The sequence below is a fragment of the Barbus barbus genome (genome assembly GCF_936440315.1).
Source record: "Barbus barbus genome assembly, chromosome: 38".
NCBI classification, from domain to species: domain Eukaryota; kingdom Metazoa; phylum Chordata; class Actinopteri; order Cypriniformes; family Cyprinidae; genus Barbus; species Barbus barbus.
This window is the reverse complement of record NC_136716.1, coordinates 2029380-2051831: the sequence shown is the minus strand read 5'-3', so window position 1 is coordinate 2051831 and position 22452 is coordinate 2029380. Positions and strand designations below refer to the sequence as shown.

Genomic DNA, 22452 nt, shown 5'->3' with positions numbered 1-22452 from the left:
TAACTTTCTTTAACAACACAAAAGAAGAGTTTTTTTGCATACAGTTGTGTACAAACAGTTTTGGGGACCATTGACTGTCATTGTATGTTATTTTATTTGTTAGTTTTTATTAATGATTTGAATCGGTTTTTATTTTAATGTTTTCTTTTTAGTTAAAGGTTTAGTCATTTGTAGTGGTTTTTTTTCCCTTTAATTTTTTTCGGTATCGGGCCCGATACTGAGCTCCTGTACTCGTTAAAATGCCCCGATACCAAACGCCGATACCACACAGCATGTGATAAGTGCCATATTCAGACAAAGAAATACAGACAACAGAACAACAGACAGCAGAATGGAGTTTTAAAAATGTACAAATGCAATGAAAATATCGGTACCCGGTATTGGCAAGTACCAAAAATAAAAATATCGGTATCGGGCGAGTACGGGAAAAAGTGGTATCGGTGCATCCCTATTATATATACAGTATGTGTGTGTGTGTATGTTTTATATATTTTGTATTCATTTTGATTTAAATTTGAGTTATTTTAGTAAATCAAGTTAAAATCAAAATCAAAATGTTGGTTTTGCGAACTGAAATTTATTTATTTTATAATATAATTTATTATATTTCCATTTTTATTAAAAAATTTTGTTTCAGTTTTAGTTAACAATAAATTATGACAGTGCTTAAGTTTTGATGTTTTTTGTTTTTGATTATTGGCATTAATGAATAAAATATACTACAGTAAAATAGGTTGTGAATGTGGTTTCACATTTTAAGATTTGTACTGTTTAGTCTTTGTAGATCTCGCTATTAAAACTGACTTTATCCAAGCCACTACATTTGTTAAAGTCCATTAAAGCAAGCATTCATAAACCAGTTTTCCCCACATTTATTCTTTAGTCACTTAATCAGATTGCATTATTGCCTGGGCAGCTCAGTTAACATTTTGAATTTCTCTTAATTGTTAGATTAATCTCAAATTCTTAGTGCATATAGATATTTTGTTGTGTTATTTATATATTTTTTGAATGTTTATGAATGACAGACATATGTTATCATACATATGTTGCAACTTATAGTTATTTATTCTGACTTATGATACTGGAGAATTCAAATATGCTTTGGGGTTTCAAATGTGTTGTTTATTTCCATGCATTTACCATGTTTTTCTGGTCTGTAGAGGTCTTGACATTTCCAGCCTTAATAGTCTAAGTCTGTAATTGTCCAGATCTAGTTTTATAAGTTTTAAATGCAGTTGGTTATTATTTTTCATGCACGGATTACATAAAACAGTGCACTGCGTTCAGTTTGTGTGCAGATTCAGAAAGAGACATTCTGCTTTGCTTTAGTCTACCTGAGTGCCCCCTGTTTTCATGCACATTTCTCCTGTTTCAGACGCTCTGTGTGTGTGTGTGTGTGTTTGACATTTCCTCTTTTGGATGGTTGGCAAGAGTTTTTGGCGTTCCTTACGGTTGTGTCAAGAATGGGCAGCAGAAACTCTCCTTGGCCTTTTTATCTTCTGTCAGCTAAACTTTTATAGAAGTGAATTGCAGCGAACAGAATTTAATGAGGTTTTAATTCAGCTGCAAGCAAGCGCCCATCTGATAGTGTGGAAGTAACGTCTGGTCAAACGCACCTGTGTGCTTTTACAGTAATAGCGTACTTGCAAACTGACACTAATTACCTGAAATTAAATTTAGATTATTTGGTCAAAATTGAAATGAGGAGAAATTGCCCTTGTGTTACCTGCTGTATGATCATTTCTATGCTGCTGTAGAGTTAGATGCTGTTGTTTTATAGTAGGATTTGAAGAACTGACTGCTGTACAAAACATATTCTTGAATAGCGATGCAAGACCTTTGCTACAGAAACATTTTGTCTGTTAATTAGTGGAGGTAACTTATTTTATTTAAATAGTTTTATTTTTTTGCTTGAATATTTTTTGCAGTGATGCTTTGAAGAGGATGAATTTGGAGACAAAATGTCTTTTTAATGTTGAGCCAATGATAAAACATTGAAATTCAAGAGATATTTAGAAATCAATTTTCTTATTCATCTTGTTATTTTAAATGAAATTTTGCATAGATACAGTTAATATATTTCAATATTTAGTTTTAATATAATTTTTGCATTTAAAAATTTGCATTTTTTCATTGATATGTTTATTATTGAAATGTTGTTGTTATATGCATGTCAATTTTATTTAATTTCTTTATTTTCTTAAATATGTGGGTAGATAGTATTTATAGAGTTGTAACTTTTTAGTTTTAGTTACTTTTTCTTATTTGTAAGTCGCTTTGGACAAAAGCGTCTGCTAAATGACTAAAGTAAAGTAAAGTAAAGTAAGTAAAGTAAAAAATATTTAGGCCTAAATTTAAGAGTGATGTTTTTTAATGCATTTATATTATCTATTTATTTATGTATTTGAATAGAATATAATTGAATGTCTACTTAATGTAATTTTTACACTCAAAAAATATTTAGGCCTAAATGTAAGATTTATGCATTTGAATTGAATAAAACATTTTCCATCCATTCGGATTAATAAACATTAATACATTTTATTATTTATTAATAAACTTAATGTGATGCATTTTTGTCAGTAATACATAAATAAAACAGGTCACATTTCTGCACATAAATACATAGTTTATTATTTGCAATATTATAACTATATGCATCTGCTTTATTTAAATATTCATCATTTGAATTGCTTAGAATCAGCATAAACCGGTTAATTGTGGCGTCAATAAAATGTATTCATTTAAAAATGTATGCACATGGTTAAAACGTGGTGATTTAAGACTGAAACAAATGGGATTTCTTGACAAATATGCATCACATTTATCACAAGTTTATACGTTTTTAAAAAAATCTAAATGAAATACAGTATGCAGTTCAAATGCATGCATATTAGTTGAGAAAGTGAATGCTGATGTTGTGTAAATGCCTGAAAATGTAGTTTTTTATTCCTTTTAACAGAAAATGTGTTTATGTTTAGCCTCAGTTATAGAGTCATGTGAATTATTTGAGTCAGAAACAGCAGTTTGAAAGCCAAAGTGACTCTTACAGATGGGAATAAACACCTGATTCCCTTATGATTTGGATCTATTTGCCGTTATTTTAATCAAGTTTATTTGTAATTTAGTCAAATAAGTAAATGGCATGTAAGATGTGAATAGCGGTCATTAAAGCAGTGTGACGGCGGAGCTCCAGTTGGACGTCGGACGCTCTTAATGCTGGCTTTATTTATTGGCCAGCTGATAGGTGGGTTGAGGGTGGGAGTCATTTTCACATTAGTGCAATCGCATTTTAGGGAGCGAATACTCATTCCAAGGTTCCTTATTACATTATCCTTAATGTCATAAATGCAAGAATGCACTTGATAAGCAGCGAAAGTTACTGATGCAGTCGTTTCTCCTCCTGGGATGTGAGCGCTTGTCTCTGGAGAATGATCTGACTGTTTCTGTGTGGATCCTGTACTGAGCCTCGGTCTGTTGAGACTTAACATGTAGCTGGCTTTCCTGGTTGATTTAGTGCAGAGAGATCCAGATCACCTCGGGTTCAGAAACACAGCTGTCAGGAGTTAAAATGTTTAAAATCTGCCACCAGTAATGCATCTGATGGGGAGAGGAAGCTCTTCTCTGTTTGCCTCTGCATATATGATGTAGCTCTTAAAGGGACAGTTCAGACAAAAAAAAAAAAAAAGTCTGTTAAAGCTGATGCACACAATCTATTACAGGCTTTCTGTCTCTGATTAATAGTTCAGAGTTAGTTTTTTTTAAGTAAAAGCTCTTTTAGTGTAATTGCACAAATGGAGCTTCATTTGTCTTTTCTATGTCCAATCTTTACTGATTTTTATCAAGTAAACTTCAGAATAACTAGTAATATTTCCAGATGAGCACTTACTGGACTGAAGCAGCTCGGCTTTACTTGATTCTCCATCAGTGGTTTTTTTTGAAAAATCAGTGTGTCTCAAATCTGATCATCAGGATCTTTTGAGGAGCGTTTGTTTCCAGAAGCTTTACTTTCAGTGTTCCTCAGCGGAGGAATGATCTTCACAAACCTCCAGAACATCTCACGTCTTCTGAGGAGCGTTTATTTCTTCATCTCTCAATCAGCATTGGATTGCATTGTATGTTTGGATCATTTCAATCTCATCTTACTGAGACATATTATTGGAAATACAGAGCGAAGACTTGAGATGTTTTATCGTTTTATGTCAGTATCTGCTGTACTGTTATGAAGATCTCACTGATTTACATTACAAGCATCAGAATTTCATTATATAAATATCAGCATTTGCAACAAATTGCATATTTTTGCTAACATTGAGTCTCTGAATAACATTTATTTTGAAAAATTTAAATTTGTGAAATTCAAAAAAAAAAAAAAAGAACTTTTCCTTTATTTATTAATAAAAAAAAAAGAAGCTTTTGTTTAAATGGTTCCATTACAAAATATTTTTCTGCATATTTCATTTTATGTCAAGCTCTAAAGCAAGTTGTTATTGTAGCTCTGATAGACCATGAACAATCATTTGAACATTATATAGAAAATATAATGTTCAAATGATTGTTCATGGTCTATCAGAGGAGCAAGTAACTGTCAATTTTCACTTTTCTAATGAAAAAGGGTTGTTTCAAATTCATTCGTTGTATTGCACAAAAATATAGCATAGTTCATTACAGTTAGATGCTTTTTATAAACTGAAATGTTACAGTGTATAAATGCCATTTAAGCAAAATATCATTGATTGCTGTGTCTTTGAAATATTATTACCGATTGCAACGTCCTTATTTCCATATTTCTCTCCGTCTGAACAGGGTTTGATCAAGATCAGAGGTGACCGCTGTTGGAGGGAGCTCACCTGCATGGACTACCATTACGAGGTGTGAGTCTGGTCTTCCTTTCTGTTTTGTGAAGGTTTAGTTGATTCATATATTGGTCAAAGCTTCTTCCATAGCAGAACTTTAGGTTAAGCTCTTTATAAACCCCCAGTGCATGAACTACATGTGAGGTGTAATAATATCGAGTGCATTTCTCAGAATGTAGCAACAGAAAGTTTGGCTTATGTCACTCTTCCAGCCTTGTGGTCTTATTTTGGGCCACTGAGCAAAAAGAATCTTTAATGTCAAAATATACTGAAATGGTAACACTGGTGCGGTCATTTGGTTTTAGAGCTTACAAAAGAAGGTAAACGGAGATCTTGTGTGTGTAGTCAAGGGATTTCCAATGATTGTAGCGTAAACAAAACCCTGGAAGGTCCAACGCTTGGTGAGTCACGGAGAGTAAGATTTTGTGGAAGAGAAAAGCACTATTAATAAGATGTCATATGATATCTGGGCTGAATGAAGCACGAGGGAAATTCAGGAGGAAAAGCTGATGGATTCCGCACCTGCAGCTCAGGAGAAGATTTGCTTTCCAGCAAGACGATGCTCCCAAACATGAAGCCAAAACGGCACAGGAATGACTTCAAAACAACAATATCATTGTCCTGGAAGAGCAACGTCAGACCTCAATCATCTGAGGATTCATGGGAGGACGTGGAAGAAAGCTTGTCACTCACGATCAGCATGTTACCTGACTGAAGTAATGAAGAATGAGGGGAAAAAATTGCAGTATTAGATCAATTTTATTATAGTTAACTATTAAACTAATATATATAAACATTTATGGTAACTGATATAAAAAGAAAACTGTAATACTTTTCAATAGAATTCCATTGGTTAATAATAGTTGACTACATAAACTAACAGTGAAAAATATTTCTAAAGCATTTATTAATCTAAATTCATTTTAATTTCAACATTTACCAAATGCATTATTAAAATAAAAAGTTGTATCTGTTTTTTTTTTAATCGACTGGTGCTAATATGAGCTAACATTGAACATTTATTATGTTTTTATTAGTGCTGTCAATCGATTAATCGCGATTAATCGCATCCAAAATAAACGTTTTTGTTTACGTAATATATGTATGTTTAGTGTTTAAGTATTCAAATTGCTGTGTATAAATACACACACATACAGTATATATTTAGAAAATATTTACATGTATATACATTTATATATGTTTATTTATATAAACAAAAACTTTTAGTTTGATTAATCGCGATTAATCATTTGACAGCACTAGTTTTATTAACCAACGTTAACAAATATAAATTCTATAACAAATACAATGCTTGTTATGTCATGTTAGTTAATGCATTAACTGTTGTTAACTAATTTGACCTTATTTTAAAGTGTTACAATAAAATAAAAAAATCTTTTTCAACAATTCTCATTTTCATTTAGTTCAACTTGATGTACTAAAATAACTAAAAATGAAATAAAAAATTAACAAGCACTAAAAGAATACATAAAACTGACACAAATTACTCAAACCTTAACTGAAATGGAAAATATAAAGATAAGAATTAATTAAAAATATGAATAAAAACTAACAAAGTACTAAACCAAAAAAAAAAAATAGTTTTTCTTCCTTAGTATTTTAGTCTTGTTTTCCAGTACAAATATCTAAATAACCTTGAATCAAAATACATTTACTTGAGAAGTTAAATGATTTAAGATATTAGGTCTTGTTTTCTGAAAAATATCAAATTAAATGGTTTACTTTTCTGACCCCATTGGCAGAGATTTTTTCTTGTTTTTAAGCAAAAATCCACTTAATTTTTATATGTTTTTCCAGAAAAAAACCTTAACTTTTAAGTAATTTAATACCTAATTAATTACCTTCTTAAGACATTTTGCTTCTCAAGTAAACTTTGATTTAAGAATGTTTAGATATTTGTATTGTACAGTGATACTAAGATTTTATTGATATCAAAAACCAAAGGTTAAAGCAAAAAACATTAGCATTGCTATCATAAATAACATCACCTAGTTTTGTTGCTTGGGTAAATTGTGTTAAGGACGTTCAGTGTAATTAGGATCTCGGCTGACCACAATTGCCTGTGTTTCTTGGAGGATGTTGCATAAGACAGCGTTGGGTGTCTCATATTTTTGGACAGCGCTTGCATGAAGATAACAGCATGAGATGTGGCTCGGTCTGAATGAGTGTGGCTGTAGTGGTGGTCTTATAAAAGCAGTGAATTGTTCATGATGGACAATAAGTACGTGTCTAAACAGTACAATAAAACCTTTATTTCAGTATAATTAGGGAAATCCTGTACAGCAAGCACTATATGCTCATATGTGAATTGGGTGTGTGTGACATTCCCGGTCAGCGGAGGTTAATGGCGGTCAGAGAGCGTGTGTCCACCTCACATGCCTCAAGGATAATTAAGGTCTTATTCCTGAGGGGGTTTTTCCCTACTGTTGATTTTAATGCTCAGCTGAATTTTGCTTTTATCAATGGCTTGCCGTCCATAAGTGGATTAAACCTAAGCACTTAATGGAGGAGGTTTTCCTGGTTTTACCTTCTAGTGCCACGCTGCAATCAGCAGACCGATTCTGCCAATGCCATCCTTTTAATGAAATAATGACCCTCATGTAAATCCAAACCTTTGACCTTTTGTCAAACAGAAGACAAGTCAGTGGTGCCCAATATTATTGTTGAAAGTTTCAGATTATAGACAAAAAATAATAATCAAAACATGTTTTTTGTGTGTGTTTTGATTACATTAACAATTGCAAAAACTTTTCATATAATTTTTTATAAAATGTTTTGTTTGCATATGAAAATGCACTAGAAAACAAGACAAATACTCATTGTGTGCTCCCTAGACATTTAGAGAACATATTGATGCAAATAAATATGCACAACTTTGCATCATTTTTCAGAACATAAATCTGAACATTGGAAAAAGCCAAATTTCACTTGTAGTGTTTATTTTATTGCACTTCATCTATTTGCGACTGTAGATTTCTATAGCAATCCATATCTTTAATGATCCCAAATGAATTTGTTTCTCCACTACAGCATCACTTACATATATGCCAAATTTGACAGTTTTATTCTTAAGATTTTTATAGAAGGGATTTCTCTTTTTTTCACTTCATAAATGAGAAAATAGCCAGAAAAATTAGGAATGAAATGTTGTATAAAACCAGGTGAATGTTATAGGAACAAACCCCTCAGTAAAAACCTTCAGAATATAGATAGGAATGAAACGGCTAGGTTTAGTGCATGGAAGTGCTGCTAAAGTGGAGAAACAAACTCATTTGGGAAAATGGCAATTAAGTAAAGTGCAATAAAATAAACACTTAAAAGGGTATTTTGGATGTTTTCCTTCCACTAGTCTGAAACAACACTTTATGAAAGCCAAAAAGCCCAAAATCACAAAATTAACGAATGCCTGTAGTGTCTTAATCACTCTTAATTCACTCTTGCACAAATGTCCTAAATTGGAGCAGAAAGTCTTCAATTCATAAAGTTATGGCATTTAATGTTGCATCCACAAAAAAATAAATACTATTCCACAGTTTTCCAACACAAATATCTAAACATCTTTAAATCAAGGTTTACTTAAGATGCAAAATGACACGATATTAAGTCTTTTTTTCTGATAAATTAAAGTGAAGTGAGTTTATGCTTGTGAAAGAAGAGTATCTGTCAGTGTTATGTGAAAACATGTTTTCCCTTTGAATTAATTTTAGTTTTCTGACCGCGTTGGCAGATATTTGTTCTTATTTTAAATTTAAATTCATTTTGATTTGAACAATTTGTACGAAACCAAGTCTTCTGGTGTCGTTTAACTTACATTTATGCTGATTTAAGAATCTTTTGATAAAAAAAGACAAAAATACTTTGAGGTGAACTGTCCCTTTAAATGCCTTGCTCAAGGCAGGATTTGAACCTGCAACCTTTTTTTGGTTACCAGCCCAGATCTGTAACCACTAGCTAAACCACCCACGTCACTATCTTTAGATGTGGCTTTAACTTGTACTTGAGCAGCTCTACAATAGACAGGATTAGGAAGAGCCGCACGTTTTCTTCGTCTAGTTCTGAAGAATTCACTTTTTGTTTTCCCCTGTGAAGCTTCGTTAGCGTCTTGAGTTTGATTACGCTGAGGGCAAAGGCAGAGGTTTTGGAAGAGCGTTTGGTGCTCTATTTACTATCCCCTCACCATGGAAAAATGAAAACAGAACATGTATCATTTCCAGATTGAAGTGGAGTCATTGCAACGGTTTGAAAATGACTTTCTCGCTTGGTCCCTTTTTCCCAAAACACACCGAAAAACACTGTAAGGCAGCAGAACACAACCGTGAATCAGTGGAAGCCAAACCGTGTGTGTGTATGTGTGTGTAGATTTCTTCTTGTGTGTGTTTTGAAGGTCAGTAGAAACAATAAAACTCCTATCAGTCTGAATCATGTGACGTATATTATTCCATTACTGGACATATATTATCATGACTTGCCAATTCCCTGATTGAGTCTGTCTGTCTGTCTATTTCTGTTTGTCTGTCTGTCTGTACACACACATTTATATATATATATATTAGGGGTGTAACGGTACACAAACATGACAGTTCGGAACGTACCTCAGTTTTGACACAGTTCAGGATGGTTTCGGTACAGCAGGAGGAATATATATATATATATATATATATCTAGCCCTTTTACATTACTATAAGGTTACAATTAACAACACAACCCAAACTTAACTTCAGTTACTATTTATTTTTGACTATAATAAACAACACTCAAATTAGATTTGTATGCAAACATGTAAATTACACATAATGCAGTTTTTAAATTAACTTATCATTTAAACAAATTCTGTTTGTTGTTGAAATACAATCGTTTACACGGTGGCTGTCATAACTTGTTTCATAAAAGATTTATTTAAACATACATTAAGAAATCATATATAAATATGTACAAGTATATAGTCTAATATAATATTTCTCAAAATGCTCTTAATTTCTCTAGCAAATAACGAGCTGTGGACACTGATGACTTGCCTGAGTTAAATGAAATGCTATGTGACGTTTTGTTTACAAGCTGTTTTAATGGCGTCTTTCTGCAGTTGAAACACTAATTGAGCGATTATGTGAGATGTTCATTCATGTTTATTTCACGTTAAAACTAGTAGTAGGAAGGGATGATGATGCCGTTAGAACTGAGGGGTTTATACAGCAATCTGTCGCACCACATCAAAAAGAGCGTCATAACGGCATTTATTGTTTGAATTTCCTGAAAAAATGTCATGATTTGTTCGATGCGTACTTAACCAAAAGAACTGTAGTGAACATTTTCAGTACGAATACATATACCGTTACATATGTGTATGTATGTATATGCCTTAAAAAAAAAATTACTAAATGTAATGTGTATGTATGTATATAGTAAGTGTATGTATAGTTTTTAAATGCATATGTTCATACAAAAAGTGACACGTTTGTGTTCCTCATTGTTTTTGTGTGGCCCGTGGCGCTGGTTTGTGGTGGTGTTTCGGCTTAAAAATAACGAGTCTTAAAATGCTAATGTATCAAACACGCACAGGAATTTAACGGTTGACTTGAGTTTACAGTGTATGGAACTAATTTGCGCTCCTGTTTTAGGGCTACAGCCGAACAGTGTAATAAGCTTGAGGATTTATGTCCATATGAAACCAGGCTGCTCCCTAATTACAACACAACTGCTTATTCAATCATAACTTTTCACATTAACTGTAGTTGTGGCGATCAGCCAGCATGTGTATGAATGCATGCACAAGAGTCTAGATAATGAATCTGTTTTGGTGGCATCCTCACAGCAGCTTTCAGGCGTATGGATTGTGCATTGCTCTTTCTTCTTTAACCTTGGTTGCTCAACCAGACCTCCTCCCTGGCTCGTGTCCCATACCTCTTGTTTTTCATTTCTGAATGCTATATTGCAGCGACTGGGCAGAGCCCCCAATTTTTTCCATTTCACTTCTGTTTTTCAGTTTGGCAAGCTCACAGGAAGTGATGACGAATTATATTGTATTAATCCCATAAGGGAGTCCCCAGTTCATTATTATTATTATTATTTTTTTGCTACGCTGAGCTCAAGTTTTTTTATTCTCATAGGAGCTTTAACAGGTATAAGACCTCGCATAGTTATGTTTTATTAGCTCAAATCCTTGTTTATGCACGATCCAGCAGATATCTTGGAAGTGGAATAGTAATGCAATATGTTTAATATAATATGTTTAAATGAATTGCCATTTAGAAGTCAGTGTTTTCAAAGCCATTCACAATGGCTGTGTTTCCAGGAAGCGTTTTGCAAGTGCTTTGCCCTTTAGCACAGTGCTGTAGCTAGAATATGATCTCAGGGAGTCTCCACCACTGCCTCGCTCACACTGCTGCTACGTTTCGATTAAACCTTCATTCTTTTGTTTCATCAGCATTCATGCATTTGGCAGATGCTTTTATCCAAAAGGGGTTACATTGCATTGAAGCCATACATTAGATCAGTTCATGTATTCCCTGGGAATCAAACCCATGACAATGGTGTTTTTTTTTGTCTTTTTTTCAGAAAACAAGACTTCTCATTATCTTTTTCTTATCAATTGGTTTTTAATCATTTTTTTTTTCTTCAGTTTTAGTTACTGTACATCAAGTTAAACTAAGCAAAAATAAGAAATGTTGCCTTGGCAACTTGGCAAGTAAAAAAAAATATATTTTTTAATATGTAACATGTAAAAGATTTTTTCATATTTCTTTAAAAATAAAAAAAATCTGCCAATAGGGCTGACAAATAAACTTGTTTTCCCTTTGAATTAATATTTTTTTCTTACCTTACTAGCAGTTCTCTTTAAAAATAAACACACCTATTTATTTATATGTTTGTTTGTTTTCAATTTTACATCTCCAGTAAATATCTTAAATCGAGATACATAGATATTTGTACTGGAAAACCAAACAGAAATACTAATACTTGTAATTTAATTTATAATAATAATGATAATAATAATAGCAGCTCTAAACCACTGTTATTTTAGTATCATTGGTATACTACAGTTTATTATTTTGTTTGTTTTTATTGTATTTTACATTTTCATTTTCATTTTAAAGTGTATATATAGTATTTTATAATTTTTTATGTCTATATATCATATTTATTTGTTAATTTTTATTTGAATTATTTTAGTGCATTGTTAAACTAATTGAAAATGAGAAATATATATATATATACATATATATATATATATATATATATATATATATATATATATATATATATATATATATATATATACCTCCAAATAATAGCGGTAACTGGCTCTGGTCTTTATGCTAAAGTTGCAGTTAGTTTTTTCTCCTCATACACGCGGATTGGTGGAACCAACCTGAAATATGCCCATTTTTGCAAAAGTGAAGTAATAGCTGGTTGACTGTTACATAACTAGTCCTATATCCGGGTCCGAATCCCTTCGAGTGGTGGATGACTTCCTCCACAACCCCATGACTTCAGCAGTCAGAAGCCGCCGCAGGCGCCAGTGCACACACTATGGCCATTCACGCTGCCCTTACACGCCGCACGGCATGCTGGGAAGGGCTAGCGGCGGGTGAGAGGGCCACTGTCTTCATGTTTATTCACTGAAGGCAGCAGTCATGGCTTTAGTTTAGTTATTTAAGGTAGTTTTCCTCCGAGGCATGGCTTATGATGGAGGAAAAGGTGAGTGTGTTGCGGACACGTTGCTCTGAAAGACGTTACAGACGCCTCTGTTTGCGTTGTGGCAACATGAACACTCCAGCTCTTCACATTTATCTTAATTATCACCTTGCCAACAGCAAATAGAGAGAAATTCCGTGATATTAATGGTGTAAATGAAATAAACAGACTATTTTGGGCTTTCATTAACATTTTTGCACTTTCGTGAAGACTTGCCAGAGCTGTTAGTCATAGATATGGGATATTTATTTAGCTTATGCAGATTGGTTTCATTCAGGTTAATCTGGTCAAACACACCTGTCTTGACCTCAGCGCGTGCACACACACACACACACACACACACACACACACACACCCACAGGCGTGTGTCTGGTTATTAAGTTCTGCCACCTGGATGCGGTTAGTTGATGATTAGTGTCATATGTCTTCTGTCAGACGCAAGCTCCATTTACTTAACTACGCCTCATTTGCTGCCACAACTGAGCTCAAAATTGGCTCCAAACCCGTTAAAATCAGCCGAGGGTTTGAGCTGAAAGCTCATGGGCTCTTTAAGCAACACTCAAAAAGCTTTAAAATCAAGTAAGGGTTTGAGCAAAAGAGTTCTGGGACTTTTTAAGCAGCATTCAGAAGTTACGATTTTACTGTGTCAGATGATATAAATGTGCTGTGCAGTCTCGTCCATACAGTCATGGCCAAAATTATCAGCACCCTTGGTAAATATGATCAAAGAAGGTTGTGAAAATTAATCTGCATTGTTAATCCTTTTGATCTTTTATTTTAAAAAATCAGAAAAATCTAACTGTTCATTAGAAAATAAGAATTTAAAATGGGGGGAAATATCATTATGAAATAAATGTGTTTCTCTAATACACATTGGCCACAATTAACAGCACCCTTTTATTCAATACTTTTTGAAACCTCCATTTGCCAGTTTAACAGCTCTAAATCTTCTCCTATAATGCCTGATGAGGTTAGAGAACACCTGACAAGAGATCAGAGACCATTCCTTCATCCAGAATCACTCCAGATCCTTCAGATTCACAGCTCCATGTTGGTGCTTCTTCTCTTCAGCTCACCTCACTCATTTTCTACAGGGTTCAGGTCAGAGGACTGGAATGGCCAGCAGATGCTTGGTTTTGTGCTCAGTGACCCATTTTTGTGTTGTTTTTGAGGTTTGTATTTGGATTATTGTACGGTTGGAAGATCCAAACATGGCCCATTATAAGATTTCTAACAGAGTCAGTCACTTATTGATTTTATCTGTTGGTGTTTGATAGAATCCATGATGCCATGTGTCTAAACAAGATGTCCAGGACCTCCAGCAGAAATATAGGCCCACAACATCAAAAATAGAGCAGTATATTTCATTGTACACATGGGGTACTTTTTATCCCAGTGTCCACCAAACCCATCTTGAGTATTTGCTGTTATGGTAAAAAGCTCATCTTTTTGTTTCATCTGACCATAGAAGCCAGTCCCATCTGAAGTTCCAGTCGTGTCTGATAACTGAATATGCTGGAGATTGTTTTTGGATGAGCTAGGAGAATTTTTCTTGAAACCCTCCCAAACAACATGTGCTGATGTAGGTACTGTTTGACAATTTGTTTTAAGGTTTTCTGACCCCGAGCTGTGGTTCTTGGAGAGTCTTTAGCCACTCAAACTCTCCTCCTTACCGTGCATTAGGACGATATAGACACACGTCCTCTTCCAGGCAGATTCGTAACATTTTCTGTTGATTGGAAATTCTTAATTATTGCCCTGATGGTGGAAATGGGAATTTGCACTGCTCTAGCTCATTTCTTAAAGCCATTTCACTAATTTGTGAAGCTCAATTATCTTTTGCTGCAAAGTCTTTAGATGTGCAGTCGTTGGTGTAGAGGGAGAAGAGCAGTGGGGAGAGAACGCAGCCCTGAGGAGCTCCAGTGCTGATGGTACGAGTGCTGGATGTGAATTTACCAAGCTTTACTAACTGCTGCCTGTCTGTCAGGAAGCTGTTGATCCACTGATAGACGGAGGTGGGGACGGAGAGCTGGGTTAGTTAATTTTGAAGGGTTTCCGTGATGATGGTGTTAAAAGCTGAAGTCCACAAACAGGATCCTCACATAAGTCCCTGCTCTGTCCAGATGCTGCAGGATGAAGTGCAGTCCCATGTTGACTGCATCATCCACAGACCTGTTTGCTCTATAGGCAAACTGCAGGGGGTCCAGTAAGGGACCAGTGATGTCCTTCAGATAAGCCAAAACCAGTCTTTCAAATGATTTCATGGCTACAGACGTTAGGGCCACAGGTCTGTAGTCATTAAATCCAGTAATTTTGGGTTTCTTTGGGACGGGGATGATGGTGGAGCGTTTGAAGCATGAGGGGACTTCACACAGCTCCAGTGATCTGTTGAAGATCTGTGTGAAGATGGGGGCCACCTCATCAGCACAGGTTTTTAGGCAGGTTGGTGACACACCGTCTGGGCCTGGTGCTTTCCTTCTTTTGTACTTCCTGAAGACCTGGCGCACATCTTCTTCGCTGATTTGAATCGTAGGTGTGGGGGAGAGAGGGGTTGCTGGAGGTGTGAATGGTTGTGTGGAGAGGTGTTCAGGGCAGTGAACCTTGGTTTGTCATTGTTGTAGATTAGATGAGTCCTGTTAGGAATGCACATATCCTCACAGAAACTGATATAAGATGTTACAGTCTCTGTGAGCTCGTCCAGATCGGTGGCAGCGGCTTCAAAAACAGTCCAATCAGTGAGAGAGAAACAGGCTTGTAGATCCCGCTCTGTTTCGTTAGTCCATCTTTTAACAGATCTTAATACAGGCTTTGCAGATTTAAGTTTCTGCCTGTAGGATGGAATAAGATGAACCAAACAGTGATCAGAGAATCCTAAAGCTACTCGTGGGACAGAGTGATATGCGTCCTTTATTGTTGTGTAACAGTGATCCAATATATTACTGTCTCTGGTGGGACATGTGATGTGCTGTCTGTATTTTGGCAGTTCACGGGAGAGATTTGCTTTATTAAAGTCCCCGAGAATGATTAAAACAGAGTCTGGGTGTTGTTGTTCTGTGTCTGTGATCAGATCAGTGAGTTTCTGTAAAGCTGTGCTCACGTGCGCTTGCGGTGGAACGTAGACACTCACGAGAATGAACAAGCAGAACTCCTGCGGCGAACAGAACGGCTTGCAGTTACATCTGTACACCACCTCTCATTGATGTAAAAGCACGTCCCACCGCCGCGCCATTTCCCCGTTGATTCTGCGTCCCGATCTGCTCTGATCAGCTGGTAATTAGGCAGATGTAGCATGCTGTCCGGTATGTCGCCATTCAGCCAGGTTTCCGTGAAACATAGAGCAGCAGAGTTAGAAAAATCCTTTTTTGTCCGGGAGAGCAGAAGGAGTTTGTCCGTTTTGTTGGGTAGAGAGCGGAGATTCGCCAGATGGATGCTAGGCAACGCCGTTCTAAATCCACGCTGACGAAGCTTCACGAGCGCTCCGGCTCTCTTCCCCCGCCGCCTACGCCTCCTGTAGCGTTTGACCAGAGCTACGGCTCCGCCAACTACAATGTCCAACAAAATGTCCGAAAAATCTAAATCCGGTAAAAGATTTTGTGGTGTGTTCTGCCGAATGTTCAGCAGGTCATCCCTGGTAAAACTGATCGTATTTGAAAAACAAAAAACAGGAAAAACAAACAAAAACAGTACAAACACTGAAGAGCAACGCACAATAGCTGCCATCATCGGCGCCATCTTGGTCATGCATCTTGGAAATTCACTCGTGGACGCTCTTCAATCAGCGGTGCTAAACCCGTAAGCGCATATACTTACTTGCCGGCAACCCGCCAAAATAAAAGCTTGCTGATTTTATGTTTGAAAATGATGAAAATTAAAATTAAAATAATAATAATATATGCTAAAATATTAGCATTTTATTTAAGTTTACTATACAATAATTGTATTTGTATGTAATACTCCCTTTTTATTTTAAAATAAAATAGTATTATCACACTTGATTATATAGTTTATTATTTAACATATATAAAAAAACAACTAAATAAAGTGCAATAATATTATTATTATCACTATTATTAATTTATTTTCTGATAGTTATATTTCATGGGTCGCACTACATGCCGTGGCCTGTGTGAAGACTAAACCAAATCTCCAGGTTTGATTATAATTTTTAGATTTATATAAAATATCAATTCATGTTATTTAGTTCATATTATATATTATATAATCATATGTATTTTTAGATTTATTTACTTTGATATATATGATTAAATTACATTATTAAATGTACATATACACATGCTGCATAATAAATAGACACTTTTTAAATGTATAATTATAAATACTATGATTAGTATTATTGAACAAATTGTAATAGTAATATTATATATATATATATATATATATATATATATATATATACATATATATATATATATATATATATACATATATATATATATATATATATATATATATATATATATATATATATATATATATATATACATATTAGTATTAATATTGTATAGTATATTTTTTTTATTTTTATAAAATATTTTGATTAAAAATATTAATTCATATTTTATGTAATTATTATATATCATCATACTTTTTGATGTACTTTGACATTTATTATTACATTACATTATTAAATGTACATATACACTTACTGCATAATTTGTAGAATTACTATTATCGAACAAATAGTTGTAATTGTGTAAGTATTTCTGTTATTATTTATGGTAATATAATATTATATGATGTTCCCTGTGAAGACAGATATTGTCTGTTGAGTATGTAGGGAGCAGTGAACACTCTGTAGTGAAGCATCTATATACTGTGTATTAAACCCTCGTGATCTGTGTTGTTTCTGTCAGACCCAGCCGGTGCCGAACCCCATGTCCTATTACATGCATCACTCGCCGTGGTGGTTTCATCGCTTCGAAACTCTCAGCAATCACTTCATCGAGCTCGTGGTGCCCTTCTTCACCTTCATGGGCCGGCGGATGTGCATGCTGAGCGGAGTCCTGCAGATCCTCTTCCAGGCGCGTTTCAGAACTTACTGTTCCCACTTACAGTCACAAGTGTGAAAGCTGCCATGTCATATTTTCCAGATAATTTCAGAGCAGCTTCAGTCACAGCTTTGTTGCCATCTAGTGGCATCAGTGGGTCGTTTGCTTAAAGGAGTAGCTCAACCAAAATTGATAGTTCACTCTCATGTCTCACTTTCTCATGACACTCTAGCTTGTGTTTCTGTATCTTTTCTAACAGGTTGTTCTGATCATTAGTGGAAATCTGAGTTTTCTGAACTGGTTGACTATAGTTCCCAGTCTGGCTTGTTTCGATGACGCTGCTTTGGCGTTTCTGTTCCGCCGCTCTGGACGAGCCAGACAGACTTTACTGCAGATTCAGACAGAGGAGGCTTCAGGACTCAAACCTCCGCCCTCCAAAGGTCTTTACATGCTTCACTTACACGCACAATTATTGACTGTTATGTTTGGCTTTGCAAAGTTTTAAATAATAATCAATCACAAGATATTGCTAACTAAAACAACAAACATTATTGGAAATAAAGCTGAAATAAAATATAAATATTAGATGGAAAAACTTTAAATTAGGAATGTGGCCTTCACTGTAATTTGTGAAGTTGTAAATAAAACAATTATTAGAGTACATTTTACAATAAAATACTTTCAGTCTCTCTAATTTCGGACTTTATACTTGCTGATTTGTTGAAATTATTTGTGAAATTTGCTAGCAATTTCTGATTGGAGATTGTTTCTACAACCTTTTTTTTCATTGTTGGCAAATACATGAAATAAGATTGAAGCTCTGAAATTACTAACTGCAAATAAATAAAAACTAAAACTTAAAAAACGTACATAAAATTAAAGTAAAATGTAAATGAAAACATAAGCCATACATCAATTTATTCAGTTTCAGATTATGTATAAATCTCAATTTGAAAAAAAATGGACCCTAATGACTGGTTTTGTGGTCCAGGGTCACATATGCTGATTTGCTGCTCAAGAAATATTTGGGATTATTATCAATGCTGAAAACAGTTCATATTCTTGTGGAAATATTTCATTTTTCAGTATTCACAGATGTACAGTGTATGGCAGATGAGACTCTGATTGGTTTATTGCACGTTACGCCCAAAAAACACCCATTACTCATTAAGAAAATAAGGACAACCCGTTTAGACCATGCGCCTGGGCACGCCGACCGTTTTCCTGTCGTTAAACTAGCAAAAGTGGATTCGGACACGTCCTGAGTGCTCTTGCGCCATGCCCTTTAGACCATGCTAATAGATCATTAAAATAGGGCCCTTAAAGTCTCACCATCTTACTGCAGTAGGGTATGTTTCTAATCTGGGCTCCCCTGTCACTGACTGTTTTCCTCTGATTGTGTCTCTGGTCAGGTATGTTGATCAGGCGTGTGCTGAATGTGTCTCTGGGGATCCTGATAGCGTATCTGAGCGTCCCGGTCGTGATGAACCTGCTGAGCTCCAGACAGATGATGAACACCTCGTTTGATCCCCTGCGGATCGTCAACACGTACGGAGCCTTTGGCAGGTAGCGCATCCATCTCTGTCTGAAAGTGGCATTTATAAACGTCTGCTCTATATACAGCTCATCCGTAGCCAGCAGATGGCAGAGTCTAACCAGCTCACGTGTGTCTCTGGCGCAGTGTCACTAAGGAGCGGACGGAGGTGGTGTTTCAGGGCACACTGAGCATCAATCACACCGGAGAGGAGGTGATATGGGAGGAGTATGAGTTCCTGTGTAAACCTGGAGCTCTGGACCGAAGGCCGTGCCTCATCTCGCCGTATCACTACAGGCTGGACTGGCTCATGTGGTTCGCTGCGTTTCAGGTTAAACAGGGAGAGGAAATGCTCTGTATTTACCAGAAAATGGTCAAAAATCTTTTGTTTGCTGAAAAACAATACAGAAAAGTCGCATCAGTACAAGTCACCAGTAAATTTGAAATGAAACATTATAAACACTATAAACCTTTATTTTAGTTTGTCACTCAACAACAAATCCTTAGAATCATTAAGAACAGAACAGGAGTAAAAAATTGTACAACATAAATTATACTGGCATTCGTTTATCATAAATGGCATCCTAAACATATTTATTTAAAGTGAAACTCAAACTATCAGTGTGTGCAAAATGCAATACCCAGATAAAGTCACAAGTGTCTGTGCTCTGTGTACAGTTATTTGCATTATATAATTCAGTTTGGAATGAGATGATGGAGATGATGGGGGAAATAAGGTAGTTGTATTCTAGAAAATACGGTAATTATAACACCACTGGAAGTCTGGGTTTATTAGTTGTCTGGCTTTTACCTTGAGGCTTTTAGCCTTTCTGTTTTTGGTTTTGTGGGACTTGTGTTAAAGGAATAGTTCACCTGAAAATGAACATGAAAATGTCCTCACCCTCAGGCCTTCCGAGATGTAATTGAGTTTGTTTCTTCATCAAAACAGATTTAGAGAATTTATCATTGCATCACTTGCTCACCAATGGATCCTATAGGTGCCGTCAGAATGAGAGTCCAAACAGCTGATAAAAACATCACAATAATCCACACCACTCCAGTCCATCAGTAACTGTCTTGTGAAGCAAAAAGCTGTATGTTTGTAAGAAACAAATCCATCATTAAGGTGTTTTTAACTAAAAGAGTCCATAATAACTCTTCCTCAAGTGAAAAAGTGGTCTGGTCTGAATCAGGAGAGAAATCTGCACAGATCAAGCACCGTTTACAAGCCAAAACAGTCCAAAACAACAAATATGTGGCTGGATTGTGATGTGAGGCAACAGGAGATGGACTTGAACATGTATTTTAGTTAAAACGTCTTAATGATGGATTTATTTCTTACAATAACACAGCTTTTGTCTTCACAAGATGTTAACTGATGGATTGGAGTGGTGTGGATTACTTGTGGATTATTGTGATGTTTTTATCAGCTGTTTGGACTCTCATTCTGACGGCACCCATTCACTGCAGAGCATCCATTGGTGAGCAAGTGATGCAATGCTACATTTCTCCAAACCTGATGAAGAAACAAACTCATCTACATTTTGGATTGCCTGAGGGTGAGGACATTTTCAGCAAATGTTCATTTCCGGGTGAACTATTGCTTTAAAGCTGCGGTGTGCAATTTTACCATGCATGAAATGTCACTTTTACCTGGCAGATAGCATGGAAATAAGTGTCCGGGATGTCAGATGTGTCTCAGCACTAGGCTCTGTAAACAGGCAGAAAGGGCAAGGTTAAAGGGTTTCAGAGGTTTAGTTCAGTGGACGTTGGGTCAATTATCAATTTAGCCAAAAATACATTAAAAATGCAATTCATAGTACATGCATTTATTTGAAAACACCTCTTCTGTTATGAGGATATTTTAGTTTCTCCATTAAAATTAATTTGGATATTTTTACGTAGAGACCACAAAGTAAACAATGTCAGGGTGATGCAACTGTGCTAATGAAGGATTTTGTAAAGTTAGTGCACTTTATTCAGTGTCATGTGGTGCCAAAAATGTAATATTTAAAATTAATAATTAATGATATCTTTAAATAAGTACTTTTTTTTTAACTTGCAAAATATATTTAAAACTGTCATTTCACATGTTTAAGGTGTATTTTTTTTCAGTTCTAATGAATGCACATGAGTTGAATTGTGGCGTGTTTGTCTTTGTGTTTGCTCTGTCTGTTTAAATCAGAAAGATATGAAATCCCTGCTGTCACTCTCTCTTAATGAATTCTTCACCAGGAGATGAATTTCACCCCAGTACAAAAAGCCCAGTCAATAGAAAGTGTTGAGATTATTTATAATCCTTATGTAACGCGCGCACACCGATAATAATTCAGCTGCACAGACAAATGAGTTCATCAATCTTCTGAAGAGCTTTTGTGAAGCACCAACAGGATTGTCTCAGTGTCCCAGATGTGAGGTTTTACTCCTCAGGACATGAGAGTTGCATAACTGTGATCTTTAAGGGAACAAGTCTGTATTTCTGACCTCTGAACAGCTGCATTGCACTGAAAGCGTTGAGAGAGATGTGGAGTTGTGCTGTTGTGTTTGGGGGAATCTGATCTGTAATACAGAACTCATTTCTCTGTCTTTGTCTCTTTCAGACGTATGAGCAGAGCGAGTGGGTTATTCACATAGCCGGCAGACTGCTGGCTAATGACTCGTCAATTCTTTCCCTAATGGGACACAATCCGTTCCAGAACAGAGAGAAACCGAGGTAAAACTAAATACTAAACACCAGATACTAAACTCAGGGCATGTACTGTACAAATTACATTACAACTTAAAATAATATAAGAAGCCATATTAGAGGTCACAAACTGGGTTGGATAAGTATTTAAAATTTAATTTATTATATTATTATTATTTTTAATAAAAAGTATGAATAATAATAATAATACTGCTATTTAATATTTTCTGTTAATTTAGTTTTCTTTAAAAATATATTAAAGTATTCCCGTTTCTAGCTATTTCGGTCAAATTTCAATTAACATTATATTATTTGTTGTTGTTGTTATTATTATTGATAATAAGAATAATAAGAATGAAAATTAACTAATTATTAAATTATTTTGTTTTTTTCTTTAAAAATGAATACAATTATAATTTCTATCTATTTTGTTCAAATTTCAGTTAACAGTGTATTATTATTATTATTATTTGTTGTTGTAATAATAATAAGGATTATTATTATTATAATTAGACTATTTTTGACTATAATTTGACTTCAGTCAAATTTTAAATGAACAATATATAATAATAATGATAACAATCATCATCATTATTATTATTATTATTATTACATAATAATAATAATAATGAAAAATAATGCAGATATTAA

At 34.9% G+C, this 22452-nt stretch overlaps 1 protein-coding gene across 2 annotated transcripts in view; it reads left to right on the top strand.

Annotated features, from left to right (window-relative positions):
• Window positions 1-22452, top strand: part of LOC306857377 (lipase maturation factor 1-like) — a gene marked incomplete at its 5' end in the record, with an annotated part of 33430 nt that overhangs the window by 9833 nt on the left and 1145 nt on the right. For both annotated transcript variants that reach the window (XM_079397295.1, XM_079397296.1), the window contains 6 exons: window positions 4810-4875; window positions 17447-17614; window positions 17841-18021; window positions 18994-19147; window positions 19263-19446; window positions 21716-21828. In XM_079397295.1, the coding sequence (XP_079253421.1) occupies window positions 4810-4875; window positions 17447-17614; window positions 17841-18021; window positions 18994-19147; window positions 19263-19446; window positions 21716-21828 (866 nt within the window). The remainder of the gene's footprint in view (window positions 1-4809; window positions 4876-17446; window positions 17615-17840; window positions 18022-18993; window positions 19148-19262; window positions 19447-21715; window positions 21829-22452) is intronic.